Source organism: Strigops habroptila, chromosome Z (genome assembly GCF_004027225.2).
Source record: "Strigops habroptila isolate Jane chromosome Z, bStrHab1.2.pri, whole genome shotgun sequence".
NCBI classification, from domain to species: Eukaryota; Metazoa; Chordata; class Aves; order Psittaciformes; family Psittacidae; genus Strigops; species Strigops habroptila.
Genome location: NC_044302.2, coordinates 18,738,116 through 18,763,549, shown reverse-complemented (window position 1 = coordinate 18,763,549; position 25,434 = coordinate 18,738,116). Strand labels below are relative to the sequence as shown.

The 25,434-nt window shown below is 41.2% G+C and overlaps 2 protein-coding genes across 2 annotated transcripts in view; both read right to left on the bottom strand.

Moving 5' to 3' along the window:
* LPCAT2 (lysophosphatidylcholine acyltransferase 2) overlaps window positions 1-25,150 on the bottom strand; it is a 32,004-nt gene extending 6,854 nt beyond the window's left edge. Inside the window, exons 1-11 of the mRNA XM_030470312.1 lie at window positions 24,789-25,150; window positions 19,635-19,774; window positions 18,338-18,555; window positions 16,947-17,059; window positions 13,280-13,340; window positions 12,257-12,315; window positions 10,978-11,012; window positions 8,829-8,883; window positions 5,506-5,588; window positions 4,831-4,956; window positions 3,869-4,022 (exon numbers count right to left, since the gene is read on the bottom strand). Of these exons, the coding sequence (XP_030326172.1) occupies window positions 3,869-4,022; window positions 4,831-4,956; window positions 5,506-5,588; window positions 8,829-8,883; window positions 10,978-11,012; window positions 12,257-12,315; window positions 13,280-13,340; window positions 16,947-17,059; window positions 18,338-18,555; window positions 19,635-19,774; window positions 24,789-24,896 (1,152 nt within the window). The 5' untranslated portion in view covers window positions 24,897-25,150. The remainder of the gene's footprint in view (window positions 1-3,868; window positions 4,023-4,830; window positions 4,957-5,505; window positions 5,589-8,828; window positions 8,884-10,977; window positions 11,013-12,256; window positions 12,316-13,279; window positions 13,341-16,946; window positions 17,060-18,337; window positions 18,556-19,634; window positions 19,775-24,788) is intronic.
* Window positions 1,249-3,775, bottom strand: LOC115600886 (calpain small subunit 1-like). The gene has a single exon (XM_030470313.1). The coding sequence runs from the start codon at window positions 2,334-2,336 to the stop codon at window positions 1,590-1,592; it is 747 nt and encodes a 248-aa protein (XP_030326173.1). The 5' UTR covers window positions 2,337-3,775; the 3' UTR covers window positions 1,249-1,589.
* Window positions 25,151-25,434: the final 284 nt, after the last annotated feature.

The following is a 25,434-nucleotide window of genomic DNA, read 5'->3' as shown; positions in this document are numbered from 1 at the left end:
CTGGTAGGTTGGTGCTCACATGGAGGTATCACACTTTCCCTTGTGCTCACTTTTCTGTTACTCAGAGCCCAAATAGCACTGTGGACAACTGTGTGCTTTTCCACTGAATAACTGGGAGGGGGGTGAATGCCGTTAGGAAGGGACTGACCTCTTTCACCACAAGAACTAATAAGGGTCATATTACTTTCATTAAAGTGCTAAATTTGGGCCAATACGAGTATTTTTACTCTTTCTGTCACCCAGCTTGGTATTAAACAAACTGCAGGAGAGAAAAAGTCTGAGCAAAAGTTGTAAGTTACTTTTTCCTAAAAGTTGCAAGCAAAAGGCTTCTGCATATATACCAGGGAGGAGATTTCATCAGTTTGGAAAATACTACTTGCCAAGTGTAACTGCAAGATGTAGAAATAAAAGCTACGGAAATTTAGAAACAAACCCAAACCACAACACATTTGTTAGCATTCAGATGCCCTGCAGGTATTGTGGGGGATTTCTCGATTAGTCACTGATGTCGCCCTGGGGAGGGGCAGGGGTGTGTGGATTCTGACAACTGGAGACTGCGTGTGGTGCTACTCAACTCGTCCTTGCACATTCCAGTCAGCTAGCACACACCCTAAACCATTTTCTTGTAAAGCAGCAGAGCCCTGCTGAGAAATTGCCTTGTTACAAGGCTGCCTTCATCAACCATGTAATCCTTAACGTAAAGAAATGTACCTTTGACAGTTCATGTTATTCCTTTTTCTTTTACTCAGAAGTTGATAGAACTACATAACTAGCTTGAGTGGGATGCTGCACCCTGATAAAATTAACTCAGTCAGGGGTTTATTTTGGCTGGCTCTCTGCTATGTGACAGCATTATTACAGCAAGCTCCTCTAAATATAAATGTAGTATTTTAAGTTGTTTTCATTATAACTATAACAAGGCTTAAAGGAAAGAGAGAAAAGGCTACTTAATAGAATTGTAGAAAGGAGAAAAAGGTTGTAAAAGTTGCCTTCTATAAGTTTTCAGTTCTGTCTTGGCCTGAAGGTAGAACTGACAATACTACTCAGGTTTCGCTGCAGCAGATGAGCATGAAAAAGCAGAAGCAGGAAGGAAATTAAATATGATTATGTAAATTCATTATAGTTATTGCAACTCTCATGTTTTTCCCCTTGTTGGAAATAACTGAGAAAGTCTCTTTACTGGTGATTGCCTTTAGGCAAACAGAGCTTTATTCCAGCTTAGCAAATGCTGACGAGTTGGAACAGTAGCACAAACACCAAACTTATGAGCTTTTTATATAATAGTTATACTCACATACAAGCCACTTTACATGAAGAAATAACTGAACTTTGATCCTTACACAAATTCCCACACTTCAGAATCTAGAGATAGTTTTCTGAGACATGCAGCTGTCCAACTGACAACTAACCCAAACCCTTCAGAAAAGCAGACTAATGCACGCAGAAGAGGAATCACAACACTTTAAACTGAGCTATCTACCACGAGCTACATCCACCTTGGAACAAGGAAAAGACGACAGTTCTATAGTAAAGGGTTGTAGTCTTCCATGTGTATCTTCCAGATGAAGCTTTTCTTCTCTGGCACACCTTCATGAATACATGGTCAGCTCTAGCCAGTCTTCAATGGTCACTTTGATCCGTCCTTCTCCATCTTGGTCCAGGGACTTGAAGGTCCGGAACATGCTGTCCAGTCGTACCAAGCAGCTAATGAAGTTGTTGAAATCCATGCTGCCGTGCTCGTCAGCATACCTGCGCATGATAACCTGGCAAAGCTGCTCGTTCAGGTGGAACCCTGCAGCCTTCAAGGCACCTGGCAGCTGAGCTCTGCCAACAGTGCCTGACTGATCAGTATCATACTGCTTGTAAACACACTGCCATTTCTTGATGTTGTTCCACAGATACTTAAACTCTTCAAAGCCCAGTTTGCCATTTGTATCATTGTCCATGACAGCTACCATGCTACGGCATGTGTCTAAGCTGAAGCCATCTGTCTTCAAGTCTTGATGTCTGGAAACGACTTTGTTCAGGATGTCCCTTAGCTCTGTGGCACACACTTCCATATCATCTCCAGCCAGTTGGACAAAAAGGCGACGAAACTGTCTGATCTCCTCACTCTCATAAGCTTCCACATTTGTAAAACGATTGTGAGGAGGTGGAGGTGGCTCCGGATTATACTGAGCTGCTGCTTCGCTTATAAGATTGACAAGACCTCCAACAAGTCCTCCAAGATTCCCTCCACGTCCACCTCCTGTTAGGAGACCTCCAAGGCCACGTGCAAGGCTCCCTCCATGACCACTACCACTTCCTCCGCTCAGCAAAGCTTTAGCAAGAAACATCGTGAAGACTCTTTGGAGTTACTGAGAGATCCAGTGCTTCTGCAACGCTCTGAAGCCGTACGGCGTCTGAGCTGGGCGTAGGCAAAACACAGTTTACCTGCATGCTTAAACTTCACCGTGTCTGTGCATGTCAACAGCCGTGCCAAAGTTCTCTCAGGCCTCAGTAGTTTCTGTCAATTGTTGACATGCCTCTGTTTCTTTTCTTCTCTGCATAGTTAGCTTTATACAATTTGAAGAATCTTTGTAGAAAAAAGCCCAACGAGGCTGAACACCACAGAGCAGAAGCCTCAAAATACATGTGCTCATAACTGAAGCAATTTGAAAAGAGCCCTGCCATGTTAGTGTGACTGTCAGTAAAGCTGATCTCCTTAAAAATGAATGCAGTGAAACCTTACTAGTCTTGTCCCTGCTGTATTTTATACCTTCAATTTTTTAATGAATTGAGCATTACATTGCTAATTCTAGTCACTGTCACTGTTGTGCCACATAGGGAAAGTAAAAGGAGTCTTGCTTGCCCTTGATTATTTTGGTTGCCACATCATGTTTCTCTTGTATGTACCATGCTTCAGGACTTGGACTACATGTTTATAGGAGCCAATGGTCCAAGATGGGGGGACAAGAATGAAGAAAGGATGAGTACCTAGCTCTTCTAGAACTTCAATGCATTCAGCAATGAAGGAAATGCATTTGACTCCCCTCTATTTTAGAGCTTGTAGAACCTTTTTATGTGGAAAAATCCCAAAACGGTTCTTATTGGCATATACATGGCAACGACCTCCCAGGGACAGGTGTGCTGCTAAAGCTAACTTGATCACAAGGAGTGATGCTGAGTTGGGAGAGCTCCTACAATAAGAAATGAACTCCAGCTCATCAGCACTTGTAGGACAACATGCTGTAGCATGTAATGGGTGCCTAGAAGCAAGATGAATTCTGTGCTGTGCTCTAATCACTGATTCTTCTGGTTTAGTCAGAGTGGCGCATCCACAGAGCAATTTGTCTCATCTTCAGGGAAAAGTAGAAAATGAGAGATCACCACTAACTATGGGGGAAAGCCTAAATGATCAAATTAACATGTAGCTTCCTTTATGGCTGGAGATAGGCAAGAGGAGACCTTACGATGTCTAATAGCACCGTTCACAAACACATATGCAGGAACACACACTCAAATCAGCTTCAGCCTGCCTTAAATTATCTACTTACAACTACATCAGTTAATTAGGCTGTCAGAGTGTACATAAGCTCAAAATCTGGGGGAAGCAAAAGGAAATATTCAGCCATTACCAGCATGAAGATTATCATCTGATGGTGGCGCAGCAACTTGGTCCAAGAGATGGCTGTCATCTCACAAGCTACAAACTGATAATCCTTTTCCCATCGAAACTTAAGATGAAAACTGCAAGAGTCACCTATCTTGCCTACAGGAATTTTTAACCAAGGAGCATTTACTCAGCTGAACATAATGAATTAAATATCCTTTTGGGACGTGATTTTTAACAAAGCATTGTCAACATGTGAGTTAACCAACTACTCACCCTGTCAAAGAGTAGAAACAACTCTCTGAGGACATCTGAAATAGGCAGCTTCAAGTACTTCGCAAACTCCTCAATTCCAATTCTTCCGCCTTTGGAAGCACTTGCAATAGCAGCAAAGGTATCCAACTGCTCTCTGACACGATTCCATTGTAGGCTATGCAAACATGAGGGAGAGGAGATATTTCTATACAGCAGATCTTGTACAGATGGAATTTCAGTAAGAGTTATTACAGTGTTCAAAGATGAAAAATAGCCAAACAGAGCATGTGCGCACAGCATTAGAAATGCTGTGCTTCCAAGCTGATATTTAACATGAAATCAGCAATTAAGGATTGCTCCCCCCAGTTGTTAATATTAAAAGCTGGCAGTTCTATGCTTGGGTATAGATTCACTGCACAGATACTTCCTATTTGACCAGAGCCATGCCAGGTTATTTGATGGAGTTACTGTATGATTAAGTAGCTTGGTCCTCAAATTCCACTCTATCCAGACCGAAGAAGTTGACACCACTAGCGAAACATGTCTGCACAGTACAACTAAGAACCTTAACCCCTGGCTGATATCTCAGGCTGGAAAGAAGTTGTTTTATTTCCTGCCACACACAGTCTGTGCATCTTCACAAAAGCTATTTAAATTGGGCACCAAGATAACCATCAAGTGCCTAAAATAGGTACTGCTCTACCTTCCTCACATTTTGGTGAGATAAATTCATAAAAGATTAGAAAAACGCATTTTTCCTCTTGTAAGACTGCCCATAAAAATTACTTTCAATTAGTTCTTACTGGGATTTTCCTAATCTCTGATTTCCATATAGTTTATGCATGTGAACTGTATATATAAATACACTGTATATATATTACATGTGGCCAAGTCAGTTGTCAGGTAATGTATCCTTTTGTAGGTGGCCATCGACACCTGCAGCACTGCAGTAATTACACTACCAACAGCTACACTTTCCTTACTGGAGTTTCTTGCTGATTTTGGTGAACTCCACCAGCCCAGCTTCCATGGGTAAAGTCAGCTGTCCTGCTGAAATCATTAGTCGGCAATCTTCAAAAGTGTGATCAGTGACTGGCACACTCAAAGCACTGAAACAGAATTAAAAGAAAAGAAAGATCAATTTCTTATATTAAAATGACCTTTGGTTGACTGTTTCCCTTCTCTGTCTCAGTTTGGCTTTAATGCTAATATACAAAACAAATGATAATTCATTCTTGTACTGCTGCAAGTAGGATAAAGGAATATATACCATTTTGTGAAACCATGCTATGAAACTACATTATGGCAGCGTCATGATTTACGGTCTTGTAAATGCACCCCATTAACCTTGGAGAACAAACCACCCACTTACTCTTGCCAAGCAAATAAGGGAGACATTTATTCCAGCTTTCCATGAATTGGACATGCTATGTTTCAACGTGAGATAACCTTCTTCATGCCCCATGTAAAAACAATCAGTGTTTTGATATAGGAATTTGACACTTCTTTGTGGAAATCTAGAGCAATTCCCACACATGGTACCTGGGACTTGAACAGATTGTACTTTATGACTAGGATATATTGCTGGATATATTGGGTGGAATTGCTGGATATAAAATAAAAGTTCTCAAAGATTTTATTCAGGACTGATTACATACGTTGCCATGGTTTGTCGGACTCTGTTGGCAAAAAGGATGGGATCATTCTTTTCTTCCTCGGTAGGAACGTGAACAGGCAGAAACTGGAAGAGATGAGTTATACAATGAATTAAATACTCACCACTTTATTAGCAACATTAAACAATTTCCTGTTACTCTTTGGAATGGGGGAAAAACAGGAGACAAAAAATTAGCTATGCAATGAAGGCACTGGACACTAGAGGTCTCAACCGCCTTAGAAACCACTCTAGCTCTTCTGCCCATACCACACAAGTGAGATTTAGTCCAAAACTACCTCTTAAAGACTGGTAGAAGCCGCTTTAGTATTGAAAAATCAAAGAAGGAAGGTATAATAAACGCATTCTCAGTTAGAAAATTAAATGCTACAGTGGTAAGAATGTGAGACTGAAATACTGCACACTCCTTTTCAAAGGTCCTTTATAAGTGATGTTATATACTGGAATAGTGCATGTAAGACTTTAAATGTTTTTAAACACACACTGCAGTCCCACCCACAGATACATGTTAATTGTATCTGTCAGGATGTGACTGCTAAGTTTCCTGCAAGTTTTTCTTTCATGGTAAAAATGTTAAGAAGTCTTAGTTCTGACCTCGAAGTAGAGCACTAACTGGATACAACACTGTAAAGCTTTGGAACTCCAAGCAAAGAGTCAAAAACCCCAACAAAACAGCCCTCTCTCCTCCCAAACCTAGAAAATACATAGATATCTGAATGGCAACAAGATTACTGTTGAGGATTTATTTATTCATTGTTAACATGTAGAAGTTGAAGTAGCGTTACACTAAAAATGTACTGTAGATTATTATTATCTTACGTGGCATGAAGCAGCTTCTGTTTGTTTGCAAAGCAGTGTATGTGGAGGAAGTTCTTTCTACTTCAGTCCACAGTGTGTGCTTGCAGCTCCGTTTACCATGCCTTCTCACAGTTATGGTTATCATTCATCCGAGTTCTGCTACCCCCCACCCTGCAATCTTGCCTTGAGGACAGCAATTCTAGGATAAATATAAGGTGTTCCTTATGGTTCCCTGGAAGACACAGTTGCTCATTATGTATATGTTTCTTCAGTTATATTGCAGTTGCTGGTGACACACTAATATAGTGGTAACTGTCCCATGTAAACACAGTCCATCCTGAACAGCTTTTTAATGCTTGTTTTTAAGGAATGCTGTTTTTAAGGAATGCTGAATTTAATCTTTACGATTAAATCCAGTAAGTTTATGGAATTGGTTATCTGTCAAATAGCCAATTTTCTGTTTATAGCTAAAAGCTGTCCCCCTTGTAAGGACAGCAGGGGTCCAGTGGTTCACATGGAGGTCTGAGATTTCCTTCCTCCTATAAGGAGTTGCCAGCTCTGTTCAAGGTCTGACGTATGTCCCTGCTTATTACAACTCCCCTCAGAAGCCACATAACTCGTAAATTGAGGAAGCACGGGCACACTGTAGAGACACAGAAAACTGTGTCATCACTGGGTGAGATGAAGTTATAACTCTGAGAACTTTATCTATGCAAACATGGGTCATGGTCTCAAAAGTGGTCATTACATCTTGAGGCTGAGGTCTTGCTCAGACAGCAACCTAAATTTCTGGCAGGTTAAACAACATCACTATACCCTTCAAAAAACCACCTACAATTATTCACAAAACCAGTTCCCGAGAAACCATAGCTGGGGATGAAGAATTTGGTTTCTTGGCCTCTTGAGGTGGCACACAAGATCCCACACCCTACCAGCTGCTTATCTGGTGAAGACTAGTAGTATACTTTCCCTGGCAAGATGCAGTTTTCTAAGGAAAGTTCTACATGGCTCTTTCTTAAAATTACTTCTCTGATCAGGTTTTGAGCTAATGTCTCTTCTTACAGAATTTGCCTAAGGCTTTATCTTTTGCAGCCCTAAAACTCGCTGTCAGGTTCACTGTTTAACCTTCAGTGGCCACAGTTTGTTAGAACAAGAGTAGACATGCACACACGTGGACTAGAGAAGTACCTCACGGATCATGCACTGCAGGTAGAGGCAGCGCAAGACTGATGGGAGTGGAGAGGCTACTTGCTCTCCGTATGGGACAGCAACAGAAATGTCCACTCCTAAAAGGAGTAGTTGGATTCCTTTCTTTCCCAGACAAATCCACCTCTTCTCTTTTTAGACATGGAAGAACTTTTGCATTGATGCTAAGAAATTAGTGCCACTTTGGGGATGCTGTTGTGAAAGCTGCACATTTTTCATATTTCAGTTTCATCTTTTGGAACATGAAATTTGTTTTCTAACAGGCAAGTTTTAGTTCTGTTCTGAAGTAGGGGAAAATAAACATCTACTGGAAGGGCCACTTTAACTTTCTTGCTTCCCGCATACACAAATTTGACAAATGTGTCCTTCTATACAAAATAATTAGGAGAATTAGCTCTTTTGTACACCTGCTAAAAATACGTGACTACTGCATGTACTGTACAGTAACAAGGTGCTTCCTTAAAATGAATTTAGTTGTTTCACAACAAAGACCATACTGCTGTTAACAGTAGCAACACTGCTTGTATTCATAAAGCTTTGCACAACTTTTTGTGTTGTGCAAATAAACAGCAGCCCCTGCCTGAATTTCTCCCATTCCTTGGGTCCCTAAACCAAGTTAGTCCACACTGACAATCCTTTGTGGTCTAGTCAGGAATGTGAAGTACAACACTTAAACAACCCAGTCGCACCTTGGTTACCTGGCTCCTCACTACTGTGTTTCAAATGTTAACTTGTTGACAGGGAGCAGTGAAGAGTAAACATACAGATATTATGAAGGGTGTATGATGTTTCACTTGTCATTCATCCTTCTCTGTGCTATGCAGCTGATTCTAATAATCAAGGGATCCAGCTCACTATACAACGCTCAGAACAAGCACTAGTCCTTAAGTAAGGTGTTGGGAAACCGTTTAGAATTCAGTCTGGAAAGATGGTGAGGAAGACAAGGACATTTTGAAGGAAGCAGGGAAATGAGATGGTGGGAAAAATAAGTTGTTACCTTTAACAGAACATATTCTAATTCTTAGTTTTAACATCCGTAAAATGCATGTGGTGATAATTAGCAGTGATTTTACAATGCCTTAAGAATCAAGGCATTTCTGACAGATTTCTTTTAGGAACTCATCAGATTAAGTGATACATAGATATGGACAAGAAATCTAAACATATTACTGTGATTCTGTTCTTGTTTCTGAGACGTTTGTTGTTCACTAACAGGGATTAATAATGTATATAATGCATTTATATTAAAATACAAATTTCCTGGTTGCTGAATCTTAGTACAAAAACATTTCTAACTCTTACCTCAACTTCTACTTTTGTGAAGAGCTGACACAGAGTCATTACACACAGCTCTTTTCTGCAGGCAAAGAGAAAAAGGAAGAAAAATACATTTTACTTATTTAAAACCAAAGTATTTGAACATCAGTACATGAAACTTTTTAAAGCATAGACAAAACCACAGCCAATATTGGGTGCTTTTGAAGTACCCTGCAGTGAAGTTCACTGAAATGTTGCTTTTGACATTTTTCTACAGGGCTTCTGCATATACCTGCTGCTTGCTCATCGGGCAGGCAACTTGTTCTCTGTTCTCATACAGATTAACAATACTATACAGTTCTTTGGCCAGCCAAATGAATGTATGTATGTTGCTTTATCTTTAAAGAGGTGAATACACAATGGATTTTATAGCTCTAAGAGCTTTGATTCTGAAGTAGCTTTACCTAATCTTTTATTTTCTCGTCTGGAAATGGGATCTCCATTTGCAGCACTGAAGCAAGGATCTGTTAGTATTTGCTAGCCATTTTGCAAGTTCTGGTAGTGTTTACACAGACGTGTTAATGAACTGTCGGTATGTTCAGGACCTTTAGCGCTTTTAGAAGAAGTCACACATTTTAGTATCAAGACGTAGGGTGAGGAAGAAACTGCGAAAGAGGGCAAGTATAATGACTTCCACTTCTGACTTGTTCTTTTCACTGTGAAAGCAGAACCTGGGGTAGGAGGTTTCTGAGAAGGAGACTGGTGCTGTCCCATCCTGACCACAGTATCCAGGAAGCTTTACAAAGAGTGTGAGTTCTACATTTGTGCTCTGCAGGTTTGTGTGTGGGGTGTTCTTCTCCCAGTTCCTGTTTTTTTTGTTAAGAATCTCTAGATTCTACCCCATCCACTCCTTTTCTTGACACGATTTTGTCAAGCCATTCCTTTTGTCTTCTCACAGGTTTTGATTTCAGCCGCCTTCATCCAGCCACCAGGGTTAGAGCATTTCTCAGTTTTTCGTGAACGGGCCACCTCCTCCGTTCCACAGGAATACCTCTGATTTCATTTCTTTCTTCATCATCTCTCAAAACTCCTTTTCAGTCTTCCAGCGTAAGTCCCTCACAGGGGAAATCTGCAGTATGCTATTTAATTTTCAGTGTTCATTACTCTATGTTGATAACCATAACAGCAGTAATAATAATAGCAAAAAAATAATGGGAAACTGAGGTGGACATTTTCATCTAGGTCAGCTTTCAGAATGCCCATTCTATAAGTGTGCAGGTGCTAGGAGTAACTAATGATAGCTTAAAAGGTGCTTATGATTTACTCCACTACTTCAGACATGTTTCAATATTACTTACCTTAAAGATTTTAGTCACTTAGTGAATCAGTCATGTAGTAAATAAATTACATATTCCACATGAAAATGTGGTATATGGATTCTGCAAATGCACCTTTTAATGAATATTTATAAGGTGAAAAGTATTTCCCATACATATTTTCAGTGCAGCTGTAAAGGTTTTTTAATGCTTTAATAAAATATTTTAGCATAGTAGAAGGACACCTTTATTGAGAAATAAACACAGATCCATTGCCTAACTGGTTTATGGAAATATTTTTCATTATTTCATTGTCAGATACTATATATATAGCCTTTTTACTGGGATCTCAAAACAATTGCTTTGTTGAGTCAGGCAAAAATAAAAGTCTAAAGAAGAATCCTAGATGGGGAAAGTAGGGAAAATGAACACTGTTTTGCCTACCTTCTTCATTTACTCTCATATGACTTCAAATAAGATGGAGGAATGAATAAACACAGAGGATAAAATAACACTACTATTTCTTGTTGTATATCACATAGGAAACTGTAAAAATCTGTGGATTTTAACGATTGTTTCCCCCCCAAAAAAAGAATTTGAATCTTTCTTTTGCTCTACTGTAACATGCAAAACATAGGAGAAAATTAAACTAAATGGTAGCATAGCTGGAAATAGTGCTTTCCCATTTGCAAACCCTTTTTCTAGCCATTCAGATATGAAATCTACTGCATGACAGCAATATCTCCAAGTACTTCCCCCTCATAAAAACAGATCTAGAAGAACACGTGTCTTGGCTTAGCTGAATCTGTTCGGCAGACTGTTTAGCAACAGGGGGGAAAAATCCTATATGTAATTTTCAGTAGGATTAAGAAACTTACAGTGAATAGCCCTGCCATGTCCAGGTCACAGTATCCTAGGAAAAAAATAAAACACATAAATGAATGATATAACCAGATGGAAGTTAGAGAGCTAAAGTTACAATATAAAACAGGCACAAGTTTAATAAAAACAGTTTTACAGTCCTGCAGTGAAAATAAAGGTGTAAAGGTAACTAGAATTCCTTGACTTAAAAATTTGGAAATAAGCATGGCAGAATTTTGATGACACCAACAACTGGGAATAAAAGATATTTTAAATCATTCATTCTGATCCAAACAACAGAAGTAGGCTAGTAAGACTTTTTCAGAGGACTTCACAAGTCCTTTTAGAAAGGCGCCTTCACAAGCGTGTTTGATTTAGTTTTTAATGACATTTTTGTGTAGGTAATCATCATGTTTTTTCTTTGGTTTTTTTTCTTATTCTATGTTTATTACTAATGATGTATAATTTTTACAATGTATATGGCAGGTTTGTACACATTGCACTGATAGTCTGTTGGTCTATCAGTGAAATGCAGTACCAATCCCCTTTAGTGGTTCACTTCAGTTTTGAAATTGATCTCAGAAGGATTCTACAAAGGAATCTTTGTAAATAACAACAACAAAACAATCACTTGTTTTTCATCTTAAAAACCATTAGGAATGAAAAGTTTGGTCTTTGCTCGATTTGTTGGATGACCTGATAATTCAAAAAAAGTTAACAAGTTGCTAGACTCCTGTGTCAGCATTACACCTGCCAGGGAAGAAGAGCCATACTTCTGTAGCCCTTATGCTTGGCAAAAAGGGTAAGCATTTACTCACAAAACAAGGGAAAATTGCACGAAAAGAACCGTTCTCAAAGCTGCCCTCCTGAGGGGCATGCAGGAGGGGTGTTCTGCACAGCTCCACTTCGCTTTTGTACAGAAACTCTGCAAGCCCCTTTGCAGAAAGAATATTTTGAGCTTAAAAAAAAAGATGACTAGTAGGGAAGTTGTGTGCATTTTAGACTTCAAAGTACAGGCTCTGTGGCTTTGCAGGAAGTTTCTAACTTCCGCTGCAATACTTTCCTGTGCTCCCTGTAACTATAGCCAAGAAGCCCAGCAGTAACTTTTCCACAATCAGAATAGCAGCTACACCATGATGTCACTTGGTGAAGAGCTGCTTCCAGGAGCTCTCCAATGCTAAAGCTCAGGACAACAGATTGTTCAGTAACAATGCAAAATATTTATCATAGGTACTGTTTAAGTCAGGATTTTGACTTCTGTATTATTAGTTAGTAACAGAAGAATGCTCTGCTTACCAGCCTGTTGGGGTATCGGAGCAACACAGGTTGCACAGGGACTTGTGGAACAAAGGCACCTGCAACCACAGAGAAGAATTTATCGTTAAGACTAAGCTTAATAGAGCAGTTGGGAGTTCTAAGTGATTCATGTAAGACATGGTATCTGGAAGGAGAAATTTTTAAGAAGGCAAGAAGAATGGGAAATGTTCTTTTGGTTGCAGGGTTTTGTTATTTTTGATCATGAACGTAACTAGCAAAGTGTCAGGACAGAAAAGGGTTAGTCTCCATTTCAAGGAGAAAGCTGCCTGTTCAAACTCATGTTCTGTGTATTATTTCCCTGTTCACTGGCATTCATTTCAAACGATTAGGTGCTCACAGGGCTGTTGAGCATCTCTTAAACCCTCCTCTGTTCTAATTAGCTTCCTAAGTGATACAGATCTGAGCACGTAGTACCAGTTTTGTAACTTTGCTACCCAAGAAACTATAGAACAGTAAGAAAAGAGAGTAACATGGCTTTAGCTGAAGTGCAGCACAACAGTCTAATGATTGGTGACACTATCAAGTACCTTTCTGTGTTAAAAACAATCTACCGGCCTACCTTGCTAAGCACTACGCAAAGAGATTTCATAACTTGGTTGCTAAATCTTGCATGGCAAAATTTACAGGAATCTGAGATGGCATGACTGTAAGTTGAGCTAAAAGAATACTGTAAGTAGCATGTATTTTGATACTAATTTCATATTAATCACAGCCAAGTTTCCGGGTAAATAAATCAGATGAAAACTGTACCCAGAAAAAACCCCAACCACCTAACCACATACATCATAGGGATTTTGCATCCTACAAAATACCAAAAACAGGAAAAATAAGCTAAATAGTATGAAACAGTGGGTTTAGTGCCACTGAAACTTTAATAATGTAAGATATTACTACAGTGCTGTTGTGGATGATACACCTGCAGAAGTATAGGCCTTATACTATAGAACTACCAAATTAATATTTTACACTATTTTCCAATAATGACGCAACAAAATCTCTCACCTTGTTTAAATGTGATCAGGCAAGATCGGTTTGTGCAGGTGCCTTCTGGGAAAATCAGTATCTTGGATTTAAAGAGAAAGAAATACATATACACACACACATTATATAAAAGATTATACTTCAGCATCAGTTACATAAAGGCTGACTTTTTATGCAACCTCTTTGACATCACATCTTGCATCACAAGAATATCATTACTGTTTCAGAAGGAAACGAACAAATAAGTGAAGGATGCTCACAGTAACATGAACCTGATCCATCTTGATTTGGAAAAAATTGCTTTGTGAGAGAGGATTTCTACAGAAAGGCCTTTATCAGTTCAGAAATATGGTACAAAAGACTTTAAGTGTTTCACTTGAAATGTTTAGCATTGTTAATGATATTTGTTCCTCTGCTGACACCTCCTTGTTGAACTACTGGTGTATGAACACCAAGAGTCTGGGCTGACATGAGTGTTTGCAGGCACAGATGCTATCAACATGAGTGAGATGCTAGCTGTGATGAGAAGATCACAGCTTGAGGGGTAGCAGCAGAAGGCAGAGATCATGTGCATCTGTGATGCAGAGCTCTGACACACCACAACATCGCCTCTGAATGACTCAGACACACCAAACACCCAGAAGGTTTCTGAATTAGTGCCTGAAAGATAACTACGTTAGATGCACACTGAGCTGCAATGTGACACACTGAATCACAGCCTCCTATGGAATGCAGGGAAGCTTCGTGTTTCTCATATCAATATAGGACCATAAGCAGCACTCCAGAAAAAATTCAGCACAAGAACTGATCTGGATGAGTGTTCAAGGTGTGCTCCCGCTTCAGTCAAAATGAACAGGTGCAAGGCTAGATGACAGAGGGCATCATTAGGTTGCACCCAAGAGACACAGGGTGTTCTAAAGTACTATGTAGACAGCTGCACATACTCATCTACAGTTAGTCCTCAACTACAGACTCTGTAATCAGAAACTGTTTGCTGGAGCTATGGACACAAAAATGGGTATATGTCATAAGCCCCATTAAACATATTAGTGTCTGACCAAAGAGTAAGTAATCATTCCCTCCTTCCCCTTTGATTGGAAGGGTTGGGAGAAGCACTAATCAGAACCTCATGTTATTAATAAGCACAGGTTCTACCCAGCCTGTTGCGTTTTGGTTTTAGAAGGAGGGAACAAGGAATACAGCTACTCTTCTTTTTCTGTTGTGCTAAGAGGATGCAGCCCAGGCACTCTGAAGAGGATACGACAGATACCTTCTTGTGGCCAAGATTTTCAATTAAAAAAACAGAGTAGGAGGAAGGTGTGGCCAGGGCACAGGAATAGGAATCACCCAGTGACATCCTCAGCTGCACTGCTGGTTCAGTCTTGGAGATTCCCAGACTACTTGACTCATTGACTATTTATGCCACAATACGTATCTAGTTTTTAACCCAAGTGCAGTACTGGTTTACAGCCAATTCCCCTTTCCTCCCCATGCTGTTTTCAGCAGAGATTATGTCTATCAGGGTTTTGCTGGAATCACATCATCCATAACAGCCTAGCAAATCATAAGCATCAGTGTAGTTTGTAAGAACAGTATTAAAAAACCCAAACCACAAGCCTTCCTAGTTCTGTCATGTGCATATTGAAAATCCCCCACATAACCAACAAATAGAAAAAGAAAAAAAAAAAAAAAAAAAAGGAGGCTCTAAAAATATTTACAGCAGCTTACAAAAATGCATTTGTGAGTCAAATTAAAGTAGCCTAAACACAAACTAAAAAGTTTTTATAAGGTGCTTACTAAGTAAAAATGATGCATTAAATGTCTAAAAAATGCCATTAAAAAAAAAAAAGTGGCAAGTGTTAGTCTTCCCTACTTGAATGTTCTCTGTTTCTAGGGACTATTCAGAAAGCAGAGCAGTGCATTTAGGTCCAGCTGCCATAGAGATACCTACTACTGAAGTCTGTATTTTCACTTGCTTCTTTTAATTTTCCTCAAGAGTCATTCACTGGAATAAAAGTGAAGGAAAAATTAACTTTTCTGAGTCATCTAGGAGGCATCCAGCTATAACTAAAGAGTTCTTGTGACTTTAGCTGCTGAACTAGTCAGTTTGAGTTTTTATTTTAAGTAAACTAACCCCTAAGGAAACAAGTCAAGAACTAATTCAAAACGCAAAGCATGAGTTTATAAACAAATGTGCACAGGGTAACTTTGGAGAAAGGTATTGTATCACTGGCTTTATTTGTCCAGCAGTGTGGCAATTGTGTGCCGTATTTGTAATATCTGAAGGCATCCTGAGACCAGAGTGAAAGCAACAGAAGAAAGCAAACAGGCACTGCCAAATGAGATGGCAGTAGGGTCACAACTGCTCCGGGTCTCTCTTCTTGCAAAGGATGCAGATATCCATCCCCGCCCCCTGCCTACTGTAAAATCAGCAGAGATGCTGCCTCAACACTTTTCTACCTCCTGAGCAACCCCTGCTCCATGAGCTCTTTGGGATGGAAGGCCATCCAAGGCCTAGAAGCACAACAGCAGCTTGCTGCTGAGGAATGACCATGCGAAACACTGCAGAATCAGTAACTACTGCATTGTTAACTTAAAGAGCAAACTGAGTTTCACCTCATTTATTCTCCGTATGAGAAATTGATGGTTTAAGCTTAAGCTAAAGTTGCTCATGCTGGACTCTGGGCAGCCTGGGTTAACTATCTCAGCAACTACTCATCTCCCAGCTGTTGCAAGCACAGCTTAGCAAAACAGTTTCTCATGCATGAGCTAGCTTGAGAATACTTATTCACATGTACCAATGCAAGTCATTTGCTACACTAAAGACAGAATGTTAAGACCTGAATAGGGAAAATAGAAAGTCAAGGGCATCTGCATTTGGAACAGCAATTGGTTCAAACTGGCTGGATTTTAACTGACCCATTTGTCACAACAAAACTTTTTCTGGGCACCAGCCTCTTGTCCTCCTTTCCTAAACCAGTCATATATGTGAGAGCTGACTTCATCTTCATACATCAAACAGAATCGTATTCAGCTGGGCACTCACAATGTCACAATGCACAGTTGTCCTGGGTTCAGCTATAGCAGTCATTTTTCTCCTGCTTAGTAGCTGGTGCAGTGCTGTGTTTTTTAACTTTCAGCCTGGGAACAACGCTGATAACACCGATGTTTTTAGTTGTTGCTAAGTAATGTTTATTCCAACCAAGGACTTTCTCAGTCTCATGCTTTGCCAGGGAGGAGGGGAAGCCGGGAGGAAGCAGAGACAGGACACCTGACCCAAACTAGCCAAAGGGGTATTCCATACCACAGCACGTCATGCCCAGTATATAAACCGGGGGGAGTTACCCGGAAGGCCCAGATCACTGCTCGGGTCGGGCTGGGTATCGGTCGGCGGGTGGTGAGCAATTGTATCCTCTCCCCTTGTTATTTCACTAATCGTTATTATCATTGGTGGTAGCAGTAGTGGTTTTGTGTTATACCTTAGTTGCGGGACTGCTCTTATCTCAACCCGTGGGAGTTGCATTCTTCCCATTCTCCTCCCCATCCCTCCGGGAGCGGGGGGAGGAAGAAGGGGGGGGGGGAGTGAGCGAGCGGCTGTGTGGTTCTGAGTTACCGGCTGGGCTCAAACCACGACAACAGTGAATATGCAATATGAATACATGACAAAAGACTAGCAGTGTATTTATACCTGTGGCCACTGGCCTCCTGATAATGCCCTCTTGGTGATCTCTGTGACTGTATTCTTCCGTGAATCAGGGTCTTGACGAGAAACTGATACAGGCTGAAGGGAACTTAAAATTGCTGTGAAAGAGAGAAAAAAATTTATCTTATACTAGTACTTAGAAAACACACAGGCTCAAGGCTCCTTTGTACCAAAAACTTGTTATTATCATACTAGGAGACAAACTCTGCACAAACAGCTTTCAGACTAAATACATAAGAAGAATGTTGTTATTGTCTTCATTCTGCAAAACAGGAAGTAAGACACCGAAGAGAAGCTGAGGAGCTGTACAGTAGGTATAAACATGCCAAATTCACCCAAACACATTCTACTAATATCGCTGTTATTTTTCACTGAGCTTTTCCACCTAAGGAAGAGACCTGATCTGCTTATGGGCCACACTCAGGCCTAACTCATCCAGACTTCAATCAACAAGTAGTTGGAGCCTATGCTGAAAAAGTAAGATGTCCCTTTTTGGTTACAAAGCATGCACTGCTTCTGTGTAAATTACAGAAAAAACCACCCTCATTTATACAGAAGCCTATATCAGAATGTCTGGACTGATTAAAATGTGCTGAGATTCTTCGGGAAGGATTGGCTTTTACCTCCCAGTCCTGTGCTTTTCAGAGAAAGTATGCTATCAGTTAGTTTATTTCCTACAAAGACATTTCTCTATGTTGCCTACTGAGTTTAGTTTTGGTTTACTGTACAGCCAGCAGAAAGTCTACAGCTGATTCTAGTAATAAAGCAAACAGGGATTCTTTCGTTGTGCCAAAAGGAGTAGAAAATGTTAGAAGCATGAGTCATCTGATCTTTTGCATTCTCTGCATTTCCTTTTCGAGTAACTTCTCTTTTATTCTTTCCAGGTTTGACTCCCATTTAAAAAAAAAAAAAAAAAAAAATCCGTAACAATGCCTGCAAGTTTCAACTTACAGATATGGTATTTTCCAGACTGCTGTAGTTTGGGTCTGCTTTTGAAATAACCTTCACTAATCCATGTTCTACATTTGTGGGCCACACTGTTAAAAGACAGCAGTCAAACAGATTTCTCAAGCTACCTACTGGCAGAATTTTAAGAGAAGGCTTCTAGCCTGAGCAGATATGAAACATGCTTTCAGAATAAAGCAAACTCGAAGTGATATTATATTTCATATCTCAAAGTAGCAGCATACTTCTAGACATTTTGAACAATTCAGAAAGATAACTTGTCACAACAATTTCACTGGAAATAATCTGTCAATATCTTCGGAATTTAAGGAGTTAAAAAAGTCTGCCTCTACATCACTTTCAGAGAGAAGATTCTTGGCCTCATGTAAAACTGCTGACTTCTAATATTTTATTTTTTCATAAGTACTTACTGCCAAATACTGGAGCTGACAGGTTCTCTGTTCTAGACACAACTGATGGCATTCCAGTTAGGGCACAAATAATGGCATCAAAAAAACTTGAATGAGGAGCTGCAACAAAGATTGGGGCTTCCTGTGGGGTTGCTATTTTCCCTTTTACTTTAACTTGGAAACCCATCACGAAGAACAAGGTACGAGTTAGGCACGAGAGGGTTGTCTGGATCATCCTCCTTGTAAAGAGAAACACAAAAACATCATCCAGCTTACAATTAGTGTTTCTTTTTTACTTTAAAAGAAAAGCCCATAAGAGATTTCCTAGCTCTCACCAGCACTGGAGCCAGGCACAGGGTACCAATACTAGAGCCTGGAAGAGTGTAGGGCTGATGGGGAAGAAGTAGAAGTAGCGGAGGGAACATCATCTTTTCATGCTGAAACCAGTTTATAATTTTAAAGCTAAAGCAATATACAGCACCTTGCTAAACCCTCCTCCCAGGTATGCTATTTCTTTTCCCATATTTTATAGCATTGTAGTGTAACACCATTGTGAGGGCAGGGTGGATAATTAGCAGATCCAGTATCTTTTTTGTAAGAATTTAGGTCTCTCTGATACTGTTCTTTACTATCAGTTTTAAACAAGTAAGATTAAATGACAGTGTTCCCTTACTGGAACAAGCTCCCTCTGTACAGGATATGTTTCCTTCATGGGACTCTCCATAACCTCTCAGCCTGTTAGAATTCAGTTCCTGTATCTCCTCCTCCTGCGCACAGTGGCAGTGCATGGCAGCTAGAAGGGAACTTCATTACTCTGAGGTCAGAAGCTGAGCAACTGAAGCCCAGAACCCACAGAAGCAGCTATAGACTACTCCTTGAAGGGCAACATAGCTGAGAGAGGAGTTGTCAAAGCTAATTTTGTAATAAATTATAGCATAGCAGGAATGACAAAGGCTACACAGAAACTCAGCCTATGTAAGATTACCAAGTACTTTTATTACTGAATTTCTTTTGTCAAATATTCCTATCAGTATTATTACTGATAGTACTGGCTTACAAACAGTCTATCAAGATTTTTATACAGATATTTTTTTGCCTCAAGACAATTGAAAATCTATCTATTTGGAAAGCTCTGCTCCCACTGTAAAACACACTCATCCAAAAGTTGCTTCACCTAAATGGGTAAAACTAGGATTTGACTGAAGAAAGAAGGAAAGGAGTGAGGGAGGTGGCCAGGGAGGAAAGATTTAGACCCTTGTTTTGTGTTATTAAGTAAAAACCCCCACCAGTTTTCACAAACATATAGGTCACTTTTTACCTTCTCCATCCTTTCAGTGGCACAGATCCTCTTCTAGGGTGCTGGAAAGTTGCGATTGATGCAAACAGCCACGCTAGCAGTACAATGAATGTCATGCATGTGGCACGGAGGGGCAGCAAAACAGTCCCCTGAAGAAGAGTCTGGGAAAAAAGAGGGTGAAAATCCTAAGAAATGACACTAGTATCTGTGTAGTTACATTATATGTACTTGAAAATACTACTTTACTGCTTGCTATGTGATGCAGTAAGGAAAGCATTAATGATGCCAGTGTTCATATGGGAAGTCAGTCATTCACAGCATTTCATTTTCACTTTTGGGTTCCCATTTCTGGTAAAAATGAAACATCTAAGTATTTAAGTTTTGGCCTGGATGTTGTTGGACAGAGCGGGGAAAGGGAGTTTACTGGCTTTTGTTTATAGTTAAGACTTGGTCTGCAGCATACAGCATACAGACTCGGATGAGTCTGCCCAGCTGATATGTATCTCCACTACCAAGCCTTCTGTCATTAGCTGCCTGTCTAGAAGCCAAGTGGGATTGTTAGGATGACTAAAATGTACTCTTGTCTTTTCAAAATGACAAATCTTGTGCTGAGTCACAGTACTGCTGCAAGTGATCCTCACTGCTACTGCCTGGGATAGTGCACGTGCAACACAACGGCATTTCCCTAGTTGGGACTTAAGCAAAATGGAGTTTTCAGTAAAACTGAACCTGTCGTTTAAGGCAGAGGTTCAGACCTTATGGTGCTGTTGAAGCTGCTGTAGCAGCTCTTGGTTCATTGCCTTTAGAAGCGGTTTGCTCACTACCCACTGTAACATACAGCTTAACCCTTCTGATTATGAAGAATAACTTGTTGCCTCCTGTTTGAAGCATCTTGGATATTAACTTCTAAGCTAGGACCTTCTTGAATTTTTCAGAATAAATTGAGAAAGCTTATTTCCCTTTCCTCCCTGCAATCAGGTAACTGTTATTAGATTGCTTTAACTTGAAGCAAAGGAAATAGTGAGAGTTGTGCTACGGTCACAGATGGCCAAGGTAGGTAGCAAATCCAGTATAAAACAGATTCAAGCCTGTTCACTGCTTCTTCAGTTCTTCACATATGTTTGTAAGGGACGTGGAAGGAAAGAGAAACACTAACATGCCCTGATTGCAAATAATCCTCAAATATCATCCGCACCCTGCCGTAAGGAATTTTTAGCTTGAATTTTTTCCTGCAAACTCCAGGAAGCGTGTGTATTAGCACAAGGCTGTTAACAGGCAGCTGTGGGGCAGGGCAGGAAGAAATTCTTAATTGTTTCATACCAGCAGACTAAGCTAGAAACTATATCCTGAAGGTTGGCCTGTATGGTGCAACACAGAGCTATGCAGATTGAGCAAGTCTGGGTCTAAGAGGCAGGTAAGCGGTGTTAGCATGTAGAAGTCACAGCCTAGCATTCCTGGTAACCTAGGAAATGGTTCAACACCTTTTGGCACCTCATCCAGCTCAGCTACCACTCACTGGTGAGTATCAGCTCTGTGTGGTTTTTGAATTGCATTTGGGCTGTCTTTTACTCAAAAGTCCCTCAAAAACTTAAACTAGAGTGCATCATTGGTCACAGACTGACAGCTCCACCATTCAGAGGCATGGGAAGAGTTTTTGAAGACGTTTAACTTACACTTGTGAGCCTACTGTTTTTTATACTTTACCATTTTTAAAGAAAATTTACAACTGAACAACAGAATTCCTTTCTCCAAATCAGCCTTTCTAGTCAGCTCTTTAGCAATGGCTACTTGCTGTACAGGAAAAGCAAGGCTATTAACAAGTAAGTTTTACAAAATAGTTTGCACCTTACATACTTGAGCTATGATACTTATGAGGATTAACAGGAATTTTGGGCCTTTAGGACTGTGTTCTACATTAGAAAAGGCACAGACCAAACATGATAGTGGATACACAGTGTACATGAGGATAAGAAGGAGAAGCAGGGTCACAGTGTTGATGCTCATGTTCTGTAAGCACTGACATACATGTTTCCAGGAGAAATCTGAACATTTAGATATTATTATTTCCTCCTTCTCTATAACAATTGTATATAACTAGCTATCAAATTTTAACCATAACTTCACGGACAACAGAAGAAGGACTGCTCTGGATCACAGAAATGTGTTCAGTAGCTGGGTATGACAGATTTGGCCCTGGAGATCTATTGCTTCCACTCTGTTTGGTGCCAGTTATTGTGAATCTGAAAAACTCAGGAAGCAAGTCAAGCCAACCAAGACTCCCTGCTCGTCTCCCAGAATCAGATGTGTCTTTTTTCCCCTATATGCATCCTCTTGTACTATGATCTATAGTCCCAGTTCAACCGCCCTAGGTTATCCGTAATGGGCAGCATAAGCCCAAAACACAAATCAGTGTTTTGACTTAAAATAACCTTTTTCTTTATAAGAAAATAGTATATATGCACTGAACTACAACAAAAAAAAAAAGGATGCAACAGCAAAAGCAAAACAATCCCTTCCTCAAAACTTTTATAAATTCATTAATCTATTTTAGGCAGATGTGCAGGTGGTACTGATTTGCTGATGCAAGCTACTGGCTTTCTAGGTCACTGTGTAATGAGGCAGAGTTGATTTCTGCTCCATCAGCTGAAAGTAGGGTAAGAAAAGGACAGAAAAGAGAAAGGCCAAGGTAGGCTAGAAAACTATAAACTACAGGTTGAAAGTTTAGCGAGTACTAAGTATGATCAGAGCTGCTCCAACTTCTGTATACAGTAATCATGAAGACAGAATTACTATCCAGAGAACCTTCTGTCCCATTTGGAATCACCACAAATCATATTGGCTGGTAAACTATTAGCAATACAAGCTATTAGGGACACAAGGACTGGCAAAAAATAAAATCTTCTCACTCCACTTTTCAGTCTGGCTACAGCCTACTTTTATATTTGAAGCTGCATGACATGCAAACAGGAAGCCTGTCTCACTTTCAAGCTCCATTCATCAGGGGACAGCATGTTCCTTTACATGCAAGGAACTCACCAAACAGCTTTGGGCTCCCAGAGGGTTTTGAAACTGTGTCTGTTTTTATCAGTGTATGTTGAAGGAACAGTATAGAATAGAGGGAAGGTAACAATCCTTTAACAAGCAGGAAGAGACAAATGCTACACTTGATTTAAATGTTAAGAGAAAACACACTTCTCTTTTGGAAGTTTATCCTAACACTCCCTGGTAAGGCTCTTGATTCCCAGCTGGTCCAGTATGCAGTGCTGGGCAAAAGAGGAGCAGATATTTGCAGGATAAAGCAGAGAGTAAGAAGTATCCTAGTCTCTACGACTATAGCAGGAAAAGAAAAGAAGGGACCAACACACAGTACAAAAGAGGTTGTCTCTCTTGTGCCCGCTACTGCAATTTTGCTTCAAAGCTCACGAGCACTGCGCCTGGGCCCAGCCGCATGCTTTCCCTTCCACATGTATTGCGGAGTTATGTATGGCACGTATCTTGCTTTAAGACATATCATGGTTTTCATCCCTTCCTCCTGAAGGAAAAAAGTAGGATGTACTTATTATAGCTAAAATGGTAACTGTAGTTTAAAACTGCAAGCTTTTTGAAAGTACTCTGTGCATCCTCCAGGAAGAACAGCCAGCACAGAAAGCTGTCCACTTCTGGAACCTCATTAAGAGACTGTTTTTGTTACCTCAGGGTTCATGCCTACAGCTAGTGATTCAAAGGCACTTGAAATGTGTTTGAGGCTGCTAGTAAAACATAGGGGATAAAAGGATTTGAAATTGTTTTCCAGGTTTCTCACATTTCCTCCACTCAGCTACCTTCAGGCAAGCGTTTTTTATAACTTGAGGAAGAGCTATATGAAACATAAAATATTTAGTTGCACATCAGCTTCTGATATTTATAACGATCAGCAGAAAATGCTGTAAGTTCACCTACACACTGATATCCTCATTGTCCTCACTGAGATGCCAGTTCACATTTGGTTCATAAGCTCGGTTTTTAAAGAGAATGTTTTTAAAAATCAAAGCCCAGAAATACTGTTTTCTTCCTTAATTTTACGAGAACCCTGCAAGTCTTGTGTGTACTTGCACGCAAGTTATACTGAGACAGTATCCAGCTCAGAAGCCTAATTCAGTTCACCCAGTGACACCAGTGAGTGCAGAGGAATTTGGAATACCTTTTCTGCTGTCCACACTGTCATATGGAATGAAGGGATTAACTCTTCCCCTCTCCCCCAACCCAGGCTTCAGATCAGCCTAAAGTGAGTTAAGCATCTGAAACGGGATTACTGCAAGAAGTTATTTTCCATTTTAGCTTATCATATCAGAGAAAAGTTATCATCATTGTCACTGTGGAGCCAAGTCATCTGACACAATGCATAGATGGATAGTATTTCATTCTTGAGGTTTAAAGATCACAGAGTTAGCAAACTGGAGTCACGCAGGACTCCTGTTTTCTCTAGCAGTAACATGTTATCCGTAATGATTGCACCAATCTTTTTAAAAGCCTGTTGCAAACCTTGTGTTAGAGGTTTAAGTTTGAAATTGATGAATTGTGTGTGTAACAAACAAGTGGTCTATGGACTCTAAGGGGTGATGGCTTGAAGAACTGATTTCAAAAAGCAGTGACTTTTTTAGGCTGAACACTTTTGGCATCTTTGCTTTGACCATTTACATACCAACTCATTTTCTGCTGTAATTAGACTAGATCACGAAGCAAACTATGCTTCCTGCATACTTCCCAGGAAGTGTTCTTCCTAGATGCCTTTTCCTGGAAAAGCCAAGGGCTGTAATGGTTAACGGAGCGTCTGTCACACCGGGCTCCCCGCTGTCTCCTTGCCGCCCGGCCCGGGGCTGTCACCGCTGCAGGGCAGGCCCGCCCCGCGCGGAGCAGGCGGCAGTTTTGAAGCTTTTATTCTCCCATTGGAAGGAGGTCTTTTTAAAACAACCACAGACCTTCAGGCCGCACTGGAGACAACCCCTCAGTTAAGAGCAGCTAAAGTAACGCTGGTTTACACGAGCTGCCCGAGCACTGCGCCCCGCGCAGCACTGCCGGGTGACAGCCTTCACGCTGCCCCGCGGATGCGGATCCCCACTCCGGCCGTCCCCAGTTCCGACCCGCTCCCGCCGGGTAGGACCCGCCCCGGCGTCCCCTCAGCGCCGCCAGCCTTACCCGCAGCTTGTCCGTAGCTCTCAGGGGCCTCGGGTGGATGAAGGGGTTGATCACGGTGGGTGGGCAGAAAGACTGCTGCCTGGGCAGCGGCAGCACCCGGTGCGCCATACTCCCGCCGAGTGCAGCCACCCCGCGCGATTGCGCATGAGCCGCCGGCGGAGCCGGGGGGCCGCGGCACCCTCACCATGCCCGGCCCGCCTCGGCCCGCCCTGTCGGCCGCGGGCAGCCCCGCCTCAGGGCAGGTGAGGGCGGGCCGGGCTGCTCTTAGCCGCCAGCGGCGCCAGCGCTGGTGTCCCGAGGGGACGGTGCTGAGGCGGGACCCGCCGGGCAGGACCCTGAGGGCGGCGCGGGGGGTTCCCGCCCGCCGCCAGGGCGGGGCGGCTCCGGGAGCAGTGGCGCTCTGTCTTTCCTCTCATGTCCGCCTCCTATGAGGAGTATGACGCCGGCCGCTAAGGCGGCGTTTTGTTTTGCGGTATCGCAGCTGCGTTCTTTGTAAACACTGCTCAGGATTAACGCGGTCTTCTTTACGGAGAAAAGAGGCAACGGTGGTCATGGCGTACAACTGAAGTAGTTTCTGAGACAAGAATGCACTTCCACGGCTGCAGGAGGCTGATACAGAGTCTGTCCTTGGTGAGGAGATGTCTAG